Source organism: Meles meles, chromosome 18 (genome assembly GCF_922984935.1).
Source record: "Meles meles chromosome 18, mMelMel3.1 paternal haplotype, whole genome shotgun sequence".
In the NCBI taxonomy this organism is placed as follows: domain Eukaryota; kingdom Metazoa; phylum Chordata; class Mammalia; order Carnivora; family Mustelidae; genus Meles; species Meles meles.
Genome location: NC_060083.1, coordinates 50,346,928 through 50,360,065, shown reverse-complemented (window position 1 = coordinate 50,360,065; position 13,138 = coordinate 50,346,928). Strand labels below are relative to the sequence as shown.

At 38.2% G+C, this 13,138-nt stretch overlaps 1 protein-coding gene across 12 annotated transcripts in view; it reads left to right on the top strand.

The window, feature by feature from the left end:
- BPTF (bromodomain PHD finger transcription factor) overlaps positions 1–13,138 on the top strand; it is a 159,568-nt gene that overhangs the window by 117,357 nt on the left and 29,073 nt on the right. For 8 of the 12 annotated variants that reach the window (XM_045984104.1, XM_045984109.1, XM_045984107.1 and 5 more), the window contains 6 exons: positions 1,725–1,971; positions 2,325–2,486; positions 2,704–2,855; positions 3,756–3,864; positions 9,495–9,712; positions 12,457–12,679. In XM_045984104.1, the coding sequence (XP_045840060.1) occupies positions 1,725–1,971; positions 2,325–2,486; positions 2,704–2,855; positions 3,756–3,864; positions 9,495–9,712; positions 12,457–12,679 (1,111 nt within the window). The remainder of the gene's footprint in view (positions 1–1,724; positions 1,972–2,324; positions 2,487–2,703; positions 2,856–3,755; positions 3,865–9,494; positions 9,713–12,456; positions 12,680–13,138) is intronic. The other 4 variants (XM_045984113.1, XM_045984114.1, XM_045984111.1 and 1 more) reach the window with 1 other exon arrangement.

Here is a 13,138-nt window from a genome sequence, read left to right as displayed (position 1 = left end):
AATTTTCAAAGATAATGTTGTCCTGTCAAGTTCTAATTGTAGGCCATGAAAAAACAAGTTGTACTAAATCTCTTAAGAGTTTGCTGTAGTTGAGGATAATTAAGCTACCGATGGTTTCTTTGCTTTTCCACACTATAAATAATATATGTTCCTGAATATCAGGGGCTCACATATTTTCTCTTGAGAAAATACTATTAGAGTTTTTAGTCAACTTAAATATGCAAACTTTTAGGATATAGGTGAAATCAATAAAGGTCTATTTGCAATATCACTAACTTAGTTATATATATTTAAAAATTACATATTATATCAACCGAAGTATTCATTTCAAGCTACTTTTTTACTCTTACATTTTATAAAACATTCCTTTAAATTTTTGTGCATCTTTTACTTTTGAATACTGTAGGGCATTGTCTTCCCTTACATCAGAGTTTTAGATAACAACACTGTTGGATTTTTCATGTCTGTCCATTCAGGAAAAATAGCTAGTTGTTTTGTTTTTCATTTTATGGGTATGTTTTGTCATCTCTATAGTGAAAACTAATGTTCTACTTTTAAACATTTATGTAAAATGTTTATTTACAAAAAAAGTCAACATTTCCAATTTTGAAGGCATACCCTCAGGAGATAACTACTAAATACGTGTTCAGTTTCTTTGTTTCCCTGCCTCCTTTTTTTTTTTTTTTTTTTTTTTTTAACTGATTCAGTCAGATGACATCTCCAAAGTATCCAAAACTAAACTCCTTTTCTTCTGAGGAATGAGAAACTATGTGAAATACCTCACATTATATTCAGGCATATAGGATGTTTACAAAAGCAGTCCTATATTGTTCGGCTGGGATGTCACTGGTGAGCAGTTTCCAATGGCAGGAGATTGTTGAGCATTACAGTTTCACATGTCAGCCCCACCGTTAACTAGCTCTGTCTAGGCCACTTACACAATCTCTCTGAATCTCAGTTTTGTCATCTTTAAGTTAAAATGACCAGTAACTCTGTTGGGTTGGTCTGAGCATTAAATAAGATAATGATGATAAAGCATTTGCCACCAGGTTTGAAATGAGTGCTGCCCTTGTTCTGACTTGCGGAAGCTTATATTGTTGTGTTGGTAAGGTCAGGAAGTGTTAGCAATGTATGATAAAAGATACACAGACTTGTGTATCTTTTATGTGTCTGTGTCTTTAAAAACCTTATAGTCTGATAGATTATACCTCTCTGCATAAAATAGTCTAAAATATTTTTCTATAAGAATGTGTGAGGTGAGTAGTGTAAGAAGTTTGGAGAAGATATTTTACTATAATTTTCAGCTTGCTTACCTGTTTGTCAACTTGAATAGTGGCATTTAAATATTTACTTTTTTTTTTATAATTGGATAAGTTAACATTATAGTAAATTGGAAACCTTTTACAGTTCCTACCATTTGCCTCTGTTCTCTAAGTTCTGCCGCCAAGCAACAAGGTGTTTCTGTCTCTACTGCGATTATCGATGTCTCTTTTATTTGCATTATGAAAGCTTGGACATTTGTACAGGCTGTGATTTAGAGTCCTTAAAATATGGCCTTCTTCAGGAAATTAAGGGCAAATTTATATGAACATATTTTCAGAAGTATTTTAGAAATTTGATCCAGTTTCTTAAATTTGGAGAAATTATGGCTGGACTTCTTGCAGAATGGTCTCATTTTTATTGAGAACTATTTGGTTCATGTTTTCTGTCCCTGGCTTTTCTAGAAACGATTGGAACAGCAGAAGCCTACAGTAATTGCAGCTTCCACCACTTCCCCAACAAACAGTACAACTAGTACCATTTCTCCAGCACAAAAAGTTATGGTGGCCCCCATAAGTGGCTCAGTAACAACTGGAACTAAAATGGTACTCACTACTAAAGTTGGATCTCCAGCTACAGTAACATTCCAGCAAAACAAGAACTTCCATCAGACCTTTGCTACGTGGGTTAAGCAAGGCCAATCAAATTCAGGTACACAACTGTTATTAAAGAAAAGATTATTTTCATTCAGGGAAAAAAATTTTCATTCCTTTACTGAAATGGAGCATTTCTTTAGAAAATTGTTTTTCTTCTGCAGCTGATTGAGCGAACAAGCTATAACAGTTGGTTTGTTACAAATAGTATTCATTATTTTTACATTAGCGAAACTCCTCTCTTACATTATTTCACTTTCAACATTTACATAGTTCACTTGAGTGGAGAGGAATGTTTGTCTTAAAAATACAAAATGAGCCACATTTCATGCATTGGTGCCCTTCCTATAAGTCACTACGTTGCTGGTTATTTTAAATCTAAAGCTTATCAAATGTCTTATACCCCATTAGCCACCAGCACAGCTGCCACATCTGCTACAACCATTGCCAGCACAGGTCAGACGTTCCAAATTACAGGCAATCCAGTCACTATGGCAGGAAAAGTAATTACCAAACTGCCACTTCCTGCAAACAGCAAGATTGTCGCTGTAAATGTGCCAGCAACGCAAGGAGGTAAGGGAAATGTGAAGAGTTTTAATTCACATTTGCCAGATCATACTGTCGCCATTATTTTTCATTTCCTTTTCACTGATTTCAGTCCTCGGATCTCACATTCTATGTAGCCCACTATAAAACCCTGCCACACGTAGTTTCTCCTCAGAAACCCAGCAACACCCGATGCTTTTTATTAAAAGGGCAGTTGTTAATGACTTCTCCATCTTTCTTTAAGGCGTTGTTCAAGTACAGCAGAAAGTCCTGGGTATCATTCCATCAAGTACAGGTACAAGTCAGCAGACCTTTACTTCATTCCAGCCCAGGACAGCAACAGTCACAATTAGGCCCAATACCTCAGGCTCTGGAGGAACCACAAGCACTTCACAAGTAAGACTTCTTTACAGGCTTATTTTGCTTTGAAGTGTTAAGCACACCAAGTTGAAGTTTTTCGAACAACCTCTTCCAGGATTAATCCAGCTTCTAATTTTCCTTTGCCTTTTGTGTAATCTGTGACAAAGTACTGATTTTTTAAAAAATCTTTCATATTTCTAAGCATAAATCATATGCGAAGTGTTAATTTTTATCATTTAGTTCATAGCACATTTTTATATGTTATGAATCATAATAAATGCTTTCTAGGATTTTGTAAAGAAAATTCCTTCATACAACACAATGGGCAGCATTGGAGCCCCCAGGGAAACTTGCTGTGCAACTAAGAGTAGAATGAAAATAGAATCTATGGCATTATATCTAGTTTGTTATCAGCTGATATGCATACGTATTAGATATGTGTAGCCGTTTCTTTGGCTCTAAGTATCATGGAAAAGGTTTGAAGTTTTATAGACCTGAAAATAAGATGCTCTGGAGTCTCTCCTCTAAAACTATGAAAGACCATTGGGTTTCCACTCTTACTATTATATTCTGTGGATGACAGATACGTATTGGACCTCAGGGAAAATAGGACTCAACATTTTCTTGCGAGCAGCCATGGTGGTTATAGGACAAAGCTTCACTGGGTCTTGTCCCTCCCTTCTAGCCCATAGAGCAGTACTTGGTATCAGTGACAAGGAATTTTGTATGATCTCATTTGAATTAAATTTTCTCCCCCTCAGAATTCCATCTTTATTCTGATGCTTAATGTAACTTAAAATGTAATGTCCAAGAGCCTTTGTCATTTCTGTAGACCTGTTTATCAATTGAGAATGTTTAAAGATCTGTGTTCGAAGTCCATCATGCTCTTAGTCTTTTAAAAACATTTTAACTCATTGTCCTTTGTGTCATTTATAGGTAATCACAGGGCCTCAGATCCGCCCTGGTATGACGGTAATTAGAACACCGCTCCAACAGTCCACACTAGGAAAGGCAATTATTCGAACACCTGTGATGGTGCAGCCAGGTACTCATCCCGCCAGCATTTTCCTTTTACACCTATACACGCGGTCTAGGAAATCTGTAATACTCTGTAGTGGCCACTCTGCATACTGAAAAATACCGATTTGGATGAATACTTCAAGGCACACTAAATTTCTAATCCACTGTGGGGTACATCCATATTATTTCATTTCTGGCATTGCCAGTAAGGGAAAAATAGATCCAGCTATGCTTAATAAAAATGTTCTAAAAACCTGTAACAAATAGAAGATAAATTAATTCAAATCACTGGAGTAAAGAGAATGAGTGAAGACAATACTCTGTATGGCAAAAGACAGACAAAATCAAGGAAACCGCTAAGAAAGATTTAAACAGAAAGCATAAAAAAAGATTACAAAGGCATTATCAGCCCTCTGTTAATATGAACAGGTTAAACTTCCCATATTTACAAGTTGAATACTGTAAAGATAGAAGAAAGAAATCCAACTGTATATTAATAAGGAACATATCTAAAGTTGAATTACCACAAAAAGTTAATAAAAAGATGGGCAAAGGTACATGAAATAAAGACCAAAAATAGCAAGTAAGAAAAGAGGGAGATGGGGTGTGGGTGAGGAGGACAAAAATTATCCTACTAATATTGAACAGAGCAAAAGTCAATGATTTTTACATTGTCTTAAAGATTAAAAAGTTGAAGTGAAGATGCCATTTGGAATCTTTAAGAACAATTAAGGGGCACATGACTGGCTCAGTTGGTGGAGCAGGTGACTCTTGATCTTGGGCTTATAGGTTCAAGCCCCACATTATGTGTAGAGATTACTTAAAAATAAAATCTTTGGGGCGCCTGGCTGGCTCAGTCATTAAGCGTCTGCCTTCAGCTCAGGTCATGATCCCAAGAGTTCTGGGATCAAGCCCCATGTCAGGCTTCCTGCTCAGCCAGAAGTCTGCTTCTCCCTCTCTCATTCCCCTTGCTTGTGTTTCCTCTCTTGCTGTGTCTCTCTCTGTCAAATAAAATCTTTTTTTTATTTAAAAAAAAAACCCTTAAAAAAATATTTCATTGGTGTGTTTAAAGCAAGAACTATTTGATATCAGGGAGGGATCAACAGAAGCATGGTAGACCAGAAGCAGATTGTGTCAGCTATTAAACCTGCAGGAGTACACATTGGTTTTAGGTCCATGTGGACCCTGTACAAAAACAGTCACATAATGAGTCATAAGTAAAACCTGGTGAATTCCTTCCAAAAAAGTAGAATGTGTGTAGGCCACGTTCTGTGTAGTAAAGCTAGAAGTTAATTAAGTTATTCTTCTAATTTTTACTTGCTTGAAAATTTTAAAAAGTATGTTCTCATAAGTAACTTTTTTGAGTTAAGGGAACGTCAGATGCGTAGGTTCACGCAGATTATCGAGTAGTAACTAAGTCATTCTGCCAGAGCAGGACTCAGAGGCAGATCTCTTCAATAACTTCCTGAGCATCTACTCCAGGCAGTTGAAATACACTGGAGGATAAAACAGACCAAAACCCATATTCTTAAGTCTTAATCAGTAGTTAGAAAAATATATAAAACAAGTCTTAAAGAAAACAGGAAATAAAAATATAAGTAATAATTAGAAAAGGGCAGGTGCCTGGCCGACTTGGTCAGTAGAGCATGTGACTCTTCATCTGGGAGTTGAGAGTCAAGCCCCATGTTGGGTGTAGAGATGACTTAAAAATAAAATCTTAGGGGCACCTGGGTAGCTCAGTGGGTTGGGCCTCTGCCTTCAGCTCAGGTCGTGATCTCAGGGTCCTGAGATCGAGCCTCGCATTGGGCTCTCTGCTCAGCAGGAAGCCTGCTTCCCTCTTTCTCTCTCTCTCTCTCTCTCTTTCTGCCTGCCTCTCTGCCTACTTGTGAGCTCTCTCTGTCTGTCAAATAAATAAATAAAAATGTTTAAAATTTTTTTCAAAAATGCTTTAAAAAAATAAAATCTTTAAAGAAAAGAGAAAAGGGCAAATGTTAATAAAATAAACCATTCTTTTGCAAGTCTAATCTTGAGAAATGGGAACAAAATGCTAGTTTACAGAATTAGTAATGAGAAAGTGCTATAAAAATAGAATGAACTTCTTTTTAAGACTTTATGTATTAGAGAAAAAACATCAGCAGAGGGAAGGTCAGAGAGAGGGACAGGCAGGCTCCCAGCTCAGCGGGGAGCCTGATGCAGGGCTAGATCCCAGGACCCCAAGATTATGATCTGAGCCAAAGTCAGATGCTTAAACCGACTGAGCTATCCATATGCCCCTAGAATGAACTTTTTTAATCAAAAGAGGATTATGGGGCGCCTGGGTGGCTCAGTGGGTTAAAGCCTCTGCCTTCGGCTCAGGTCATGATCCTAGGGTCCTGGGATCAAGGACCCTAGGAGAGCATCGACTCTCTGCTTGGCAGGGAGCCTGCTTCCCCTCCTCTCTCTCTGCCTGCCTTTCTGCCTACTTGTGATCTCTGTGTGTCAAATAAATAAATAACATCTTTTAAAAAAAGTGAGAGAGAGAGAGAATTGTGTATAGGAGTCCTTGTAGCAAGGCCTCGGAGAATTCTCACTCCCCATACTTTTTTTTTTTTTTAGATGGAACTAAATCTATTGGAATAATGAGGTATATACTATGTATGTAGTTTAGTGTGTGTGTATATATATATATACACACACACACACACACACATATATATAATATAAGCATACAGTGTGCTTATAAATTTCAAGTCTCAGTGACTCATATCAAGAAATTTGGAAAGTTGCCATAGTATTTCCTACAGAAAATTCCAGACCTCATGGTTTTATGGGTAAAATTCTTTGAAATGATTAGGAAGCAATTTCCTTCTTATAAGAAGAAGTTCCAGGGCACAGGGCAAAGAAAAGATTAAATCTTTTCCATTCATTTTATAATTTTAGCACAGTTCTAAAATGAAAGCACTGGTTTTTTATTTAAATAAAAGCAATTTTCTAAAGTCTAAACAGGATTTACCCCGGAAAAAAAAGTAAGATCAGTTATTTCACTTAATGCTGTAGGGGCCGTTGATAGAGTCTAGTATCTATTACTGTTTAAAAATAGCTATCAGGTAACTAAAGAGAACAATAAAAGTAATGTAAAGGAGAAAAAATTGTAGATCACAAATAATAATATACATAAAAAACTGAAAAAATTTGGTGATCGCAAGATATATAGAGCCTTTGTTCGGTATTGCCTTAATGTTGCTCCAGTTATGTGTTTGACTTGCGTATGTGAATCCGTAGTTACACATATGAGTGTGTCTCATGTGTCAAAGAAAAGCAAGATGGCCAGTGGGTCTGGTGGGGCCCAGTGAAGATGTGGAAGAATCTTGGGACTTGTGGCCAGAGAGGTGGAGGGTAGGTGGATGTGTGTAGTGTGTCTCTGATTATGTGTAGAACAGCTTACCCTGTTCCTACTATCACACTAGCCTTTCCCAAAATGGAATCCACAGACTTCCTGGATATAACAGTATTTTTTTAATTTTTCAATTTACATTTCAGTGATAATCTCAGATTAACATGTACATGTTGGGGGTCATCTGAATGAGCAGCACCAACCCTTTAATCTGTCTGTGTTTATGATGGCATCATACCTGTACCAGAGGATCAACTAAAGCAATTTTTCATGCATTGTTCCTCGAACTGCAGTATAAGGACATAATGTGGGTTCCCGAAATTCTCAAATTAAAGCACTTGACTTTAGATGGTGTACCGTGTTTTGGTTCATCATAATAATAAATGCGAGAGATTAATTGAGAAAAATTTAGAAGATAAAGTAGTGATGGAAAACGTGCACTGCTAGTTGTTAGAGCACATCGCACACCACAGAATTAGCACCGTGACACCAGAGGAAACTAGACCAGTGAGAGCTAGTAAAGAGGCATTATCCCTGAGAATCTGCAGTGTCACAAAGGCATCATTTTGAATTAGGAAGGAGAGACTGGACTTACAGCAAGTGATACTGAAATAATCAGTTTATAGTTTTGTTGGGGCATTAGACCTCTGCCAGCACATTCCATGACTGAGAACGTACTTGGGAGGATATACCTGATTAGAGAATGCAGGAAATCTTTACAAAATTAAAGCCAGAACAAGAAAAACACACACACATACATATTGGGGGGAAATTTTGAGATCTAGAAAGAAATAAAAGGCAGAATGCAAAGTAGGAAGACTACATAGTTGTAATTTATACCTTTAATCTATTAAAAAAAACAACCTGTAAATAAGTAGGAAAGAAGGGAAATGGGAAGAGTGTGGAGAGAGAGTTCACAGATGAGGCATAATGACTTGACAGGGATTTAAGTGCTGACCCTTTATAGTAATTGAAGAAATTGGGAGACTATGATGCTGTCATACCATTTCTGGTTGCTGGAATATTGTACTTCAATGATAGTACCGAGGGTTGGCAAGCGTTCACTGAAACAGAAACTCAGTGACGGTGAGAGTATGTGTTGGTATGACCTATCTAAAATCCAATTCAGTACTGTTTTCCTGCTAGAAACCCAGTAATGTAAGGGGGAGTTTATTTTAAGGAAATAACTAGAAGCATATAAAAATTTATAAACAGGGATTTCACCATAGCATTATTTTAAAAAAAAAAAATACAAAGGGAGATATTCTGAATGTCAGACTTTCAAATAACTAGAAGCATAAAAAAATTTATAAACAGGGATTTCACCATAGCATTATTTAAAAAAAAAAAATACAAAGGGAGAGTATTCTGAATGTCAGACTTTCAAATGTTACACATGCGCAACGTGATACATAAGCACCATTTATTAATAGAAATGTCTGTATTTACAGGAACGTATATTCAACAATGAAAAAAAGACAGGAAATGAATGTAAAACCTCAGAAATGTGGTGGTAGTCACTAATAACGAATTAGGACATTGTAAATATAAAATTAGCTAAGGAATTACTCTTTGCAGTTGTTCCACAAGGGAAAAATTCCACCTGTTTTTTCTTCTGGTTTCAGCAAGTTAAATGAGAAGTGGAAGTTTTTTGGAAGGCTATAGAGCCGTTCTAGTTTAAATTCATTCAGTAGATTCTAAACAGTAAGCATTGGAAGTATTCTTTGACCATTTTGCCCTGATACTGAAGATAAAGTGATCCTTGACCTCATGGTTCTCCCAGACTGGTGAAGAGCTATAAGAAAAGCTCATTTATAAACATAATTGGTTCAGAATAGTCCTGTTCTGTTTGTTATGTTTAAAATTCATATGAAATTCATATGCATTCATTCTATATTAGATCATCTTCTTATTGTAAATATTTCTAAGGAAAGGCAGCCTCATAAAATGGCTCTTAATATGTATTTTTTTTCTTCAGTCTTCCCTATTTGTCATTTTAGCTTTAGACTCGCAGGAAGAATATTGACTGTGTTTTTACTCTACTGCAGATAGCAAGAACTGGGGAACGGTTGTCAGTGAGCCAAGCGAAAACAGGTTCACTGACAGCCAGGTGGGACTCCGGGGGTGGGTTTATGTCTGAGTGCATCCTTGGGCTGACAGCGGCACATAGGTCTTTCTGAAAATTGAAAAGTACGCACTCATCTGACATGTTGAACAACACTTCAACTCAGAATGCTGCCGCAGGGCATCTGAGCATTCAGAGCATTTTGCTGTGCCCATAGGTGCCCCTCAGCAGGTGGTGACTCAGATCATTCGAGGGCAGCCTGTCTCCACCGCCATCTCTGCCCCGAGTGCAGTTTCCTCAACGCCAGCGCAGAAGGGATTAACCTCCGGAACACCCAGCACAAACCTGCAGTCTTCAGCCTCACAGTCCCCTCGCCCCCAGCAGGGACAGGTGAAGCTCACCATGGCTCAGCTCACTCAGTTAACACAGGGCCACGTAAGTAACGCAGCTTCATTTTAACTTTTTTTTTTTTCTTTAAGTTTTTAATTCCACTTAGTTAACGTTCATTTTAATTTTAGAGCTGATCATTTATTTATTCTCGCAGTAAGTTTAAAAACATGTACTTGGGGCGTTTGTGTGACTCAGTTGGTTAAGCCTCCAACTCTTGGTTTTGGCTCAGGTCATGATCTCAGGGATGGTGAGATTGATCCTTGGGGCAGGCTCCGCATTCAGTGGGGAATCTGCTTGAGATTCTCTCTCTCCTCCCTCTTTCCCTCCCCTTGCTTCCCCTCTCTCTCTGTCTCTCTCTCTCTCTCAAATATATTTAAAACAAAAACAGCCACGTACTTATTCTCAGAAGTTTGTAATGCACTTTTTCTTTTTTTAAAGATTTTATTTATGGGGCACCTGGGTGGCTCAGTGAGTTGAGCCTCTGCCTTCTGCTCAGGTCATGATCCCAGGCTCCTGGGATCCAGCCCCGAATGGGGCTCTCTGCTCAGTGGGGAGCCTGCTTCCTCCTCTCTCTGCCTCCTTGTGATCTTTGCCTGTCAAATAAATAAATAAAATATTTTAAAAAAAAGATTTTATTTATTTATTTGACAGACAGAGATCACAAGGAGGCAGAGAGGCAGACAGAGAGAGAGGAGAAAACGGGCTCCCCACAGAGCAGAGAGCCTGATGCAGGGCTCGATGCCAGGACCCTGGGATCATGACCTGAGCCGAAGGCAGAGGCTTTAACCCACTGAGCCACCTAGGCGCCCCTGTAATGCACTTTTTAAAGAAATGGCTGCTTCCTAGAGTCGAACAAAAATACTTCTCAAAGAAGAGATACAATAGATTTCAGTTATCTAGAGTCCTTAGACTATAAACTAAAACAGCCAGATGGATAATCTTTTTAACTACCTAAACATTTCATTACTAGTTGACCAGTTTCCATGGGAAAAATAAGATTTGACTACATAAGTGGCTATCTTGTAAGATTGCTACCGTTATCAGTTCTTCTAGCAGTAATCCATTGAATACAGTTCCTATAAAAATCCCAGGAGATTTTTTTTTTTTTGGTGGAACTTGACAGGCTGATGTTTAAAAATTTATGTGAAAATGCAAAGGAGAAGGAATAGCTTATAACACTTTGGAAGAACAGGAGGCTTTGTCTTAAGTGATAACCTGATACCAAAACTCCTTATGATCCCTCCTCGTGAACAGAGAAAGGTACAGACAACAAAGACATACCGTAGCCCAATAGAGAATACAGAAAGTGACCCATACATATGTGGACACTTTTCCTATGGTAGAGGTGTCATTGCAGGTCACTGAGAAAAGGATAGACTGTTCCGTAAATGGTGTTGGGACAATTAAGTTTATATGGGAAGCTGTGAAACTAGACCTCTACCTCATGCATAAACTCAATTCCAGGAGGATAAAAGCCCTACCTGTGAAAGGTAAAGCTATAATAATTTCAGAAGATATGATAGAAGAAAACCTTCATAACCTAAGGTAGGAAAAGAAAGGCTTTCTTACTTTAAAAAAAAAACACAAAAAACCACTAATGGTAAAGGAAAAGATTTATAAATTCATCTACATCAAGAATAAGAACTTCAGTTCGGCAAACATTATAAAAGTGAAAAGAATGAGAAAATACAAATACAGTCAAATAAAGACTATTATACAAAATACATGAAGAATTACTAAAAATCGAGGCAAAAAGAAAGTTCAGTTTAAAGAAAAAGACAAACTTGAAGAGGCAAGTGGAAATCTAACTGTTCAAAATGAAAAAAAGTACTGAACTCTATTAGTAATGAGGGAAATGCATATTAAAACTAAGTACCTAAGAGCTTGGTATAAATTAAAATGTCAGGATCAAGAATTGGCAAAGACGTGAAACAAAATGAACTTTCCTGCACAACTGCTGATAGTATAAACTGGTTTAGTCATTTGGAAAACTCCTAGCATTATCTAGCAAAGCAGGATACGTGCACACGCATGTCCGGGAGGTAGTGTATGCAGAGTTTTTACTTCCTGGTCCCCATTTGGACAGCTGTGTAGACATTAGCAGCCTCCTGACTTGGTGTTAGCATTCCCTGTCTATACCCCAAGTGCACACAGACACACACCATGGGTCATCTGGTACATGCTGAAAAACTGAAACTAGGAGGCCTGGGCTCCTCATTTTATCTTACCTTTAACTTGGTCTCTAACTTTGGGCAAGTGACTTGAGCTTTGTAACCTTGAATTTTTAATTAATGATAAGATCATAGTAATATATTCTCTCCCTACTCCACAAAGTCACAAGTCGATCGTGAAGATCAAACAAGACAGTATCTATAAAGATGCTTTGAAAATTATAAAATAATATGATATAATATATCATATAATAACATGATATAAATAATCGGAATTTTGTGGAGGTGTTAGCCATTTACTTCAGTGCCCTTATTTTACAGATTGGGGAAATTCAGGTCTGGAAGAGTAATGTTATTTGTGGACAGATACCTGGCTGTCCATTTGGAGAGGTTGGGCTGGAACTCTGGGTTGTTAGTTCATATTTTTTCCACTATACAACATCAGTCTTTCCACATAAATATTCTTATTTTAGCTTAGATGAATTCCTTCTGATGCTGTTGAGTAGACATCCACATATATGTTTTCATTATGTTAAAGGATCTTTCCACTATAAAAGTGGTATACTTACAGATTGATGCCATGAACGGTGTTCATATGTTGTCTCCTCTTCTCCACAGGGTGGCAATCAAGGTTTGACAGTAGTAATTCAAGGACAAGGTCAAACGACTGGACAGTTGCAGTTGATACCTCAGGGGGTGACCATACTTCCGGGTCCAGGGCAACAGCTGATGCAAGCTGCCATGCCAAATGGTACCGTTCAGCGGTTCCTCTTTACACCTTTGGCAACGACAGCCACAGCAGCCAGCACCACCACCACCACCGTTTCCACGACAGCAGCAGGTAGAACTTGGGGTTACCGGCAGTGCTGCATGTTCTTACTCCAGCGGCTGGGCTGATAGAGGGATGGGAGGCCACTGCTTATCTTTGGGGGGATATGCCTCAAGCCAGTGAGCTTATGAGATGACTGGTCACCCTACAGTGTCTCATATTCCTCCCTGTCCCCTCCATCCCCCCATAAAAAATACAGAAAATTGGGGTGCGGAGCAAAAAAATAGTGGCTGTCATGGTAACTATGCCCACACTTGCTTCTTGCCCAGCCTTGTAGGCACTGATTGAATCTTAATCAGCAGATAATCTCAGGGAAGCTGGGTCTGTCTGTCCAGCTCATAGCCTACATCTGAGAGCTGCAGGTCCGGAACCACTTCTTTAGCCGTCTCCTACAAGCTGCCCTCACCGTGCCATAGTAGAAAAATGAGGGTTTAGCATTAGCCTGTGCCAGAAGTCCTGGCTGATTTCCAG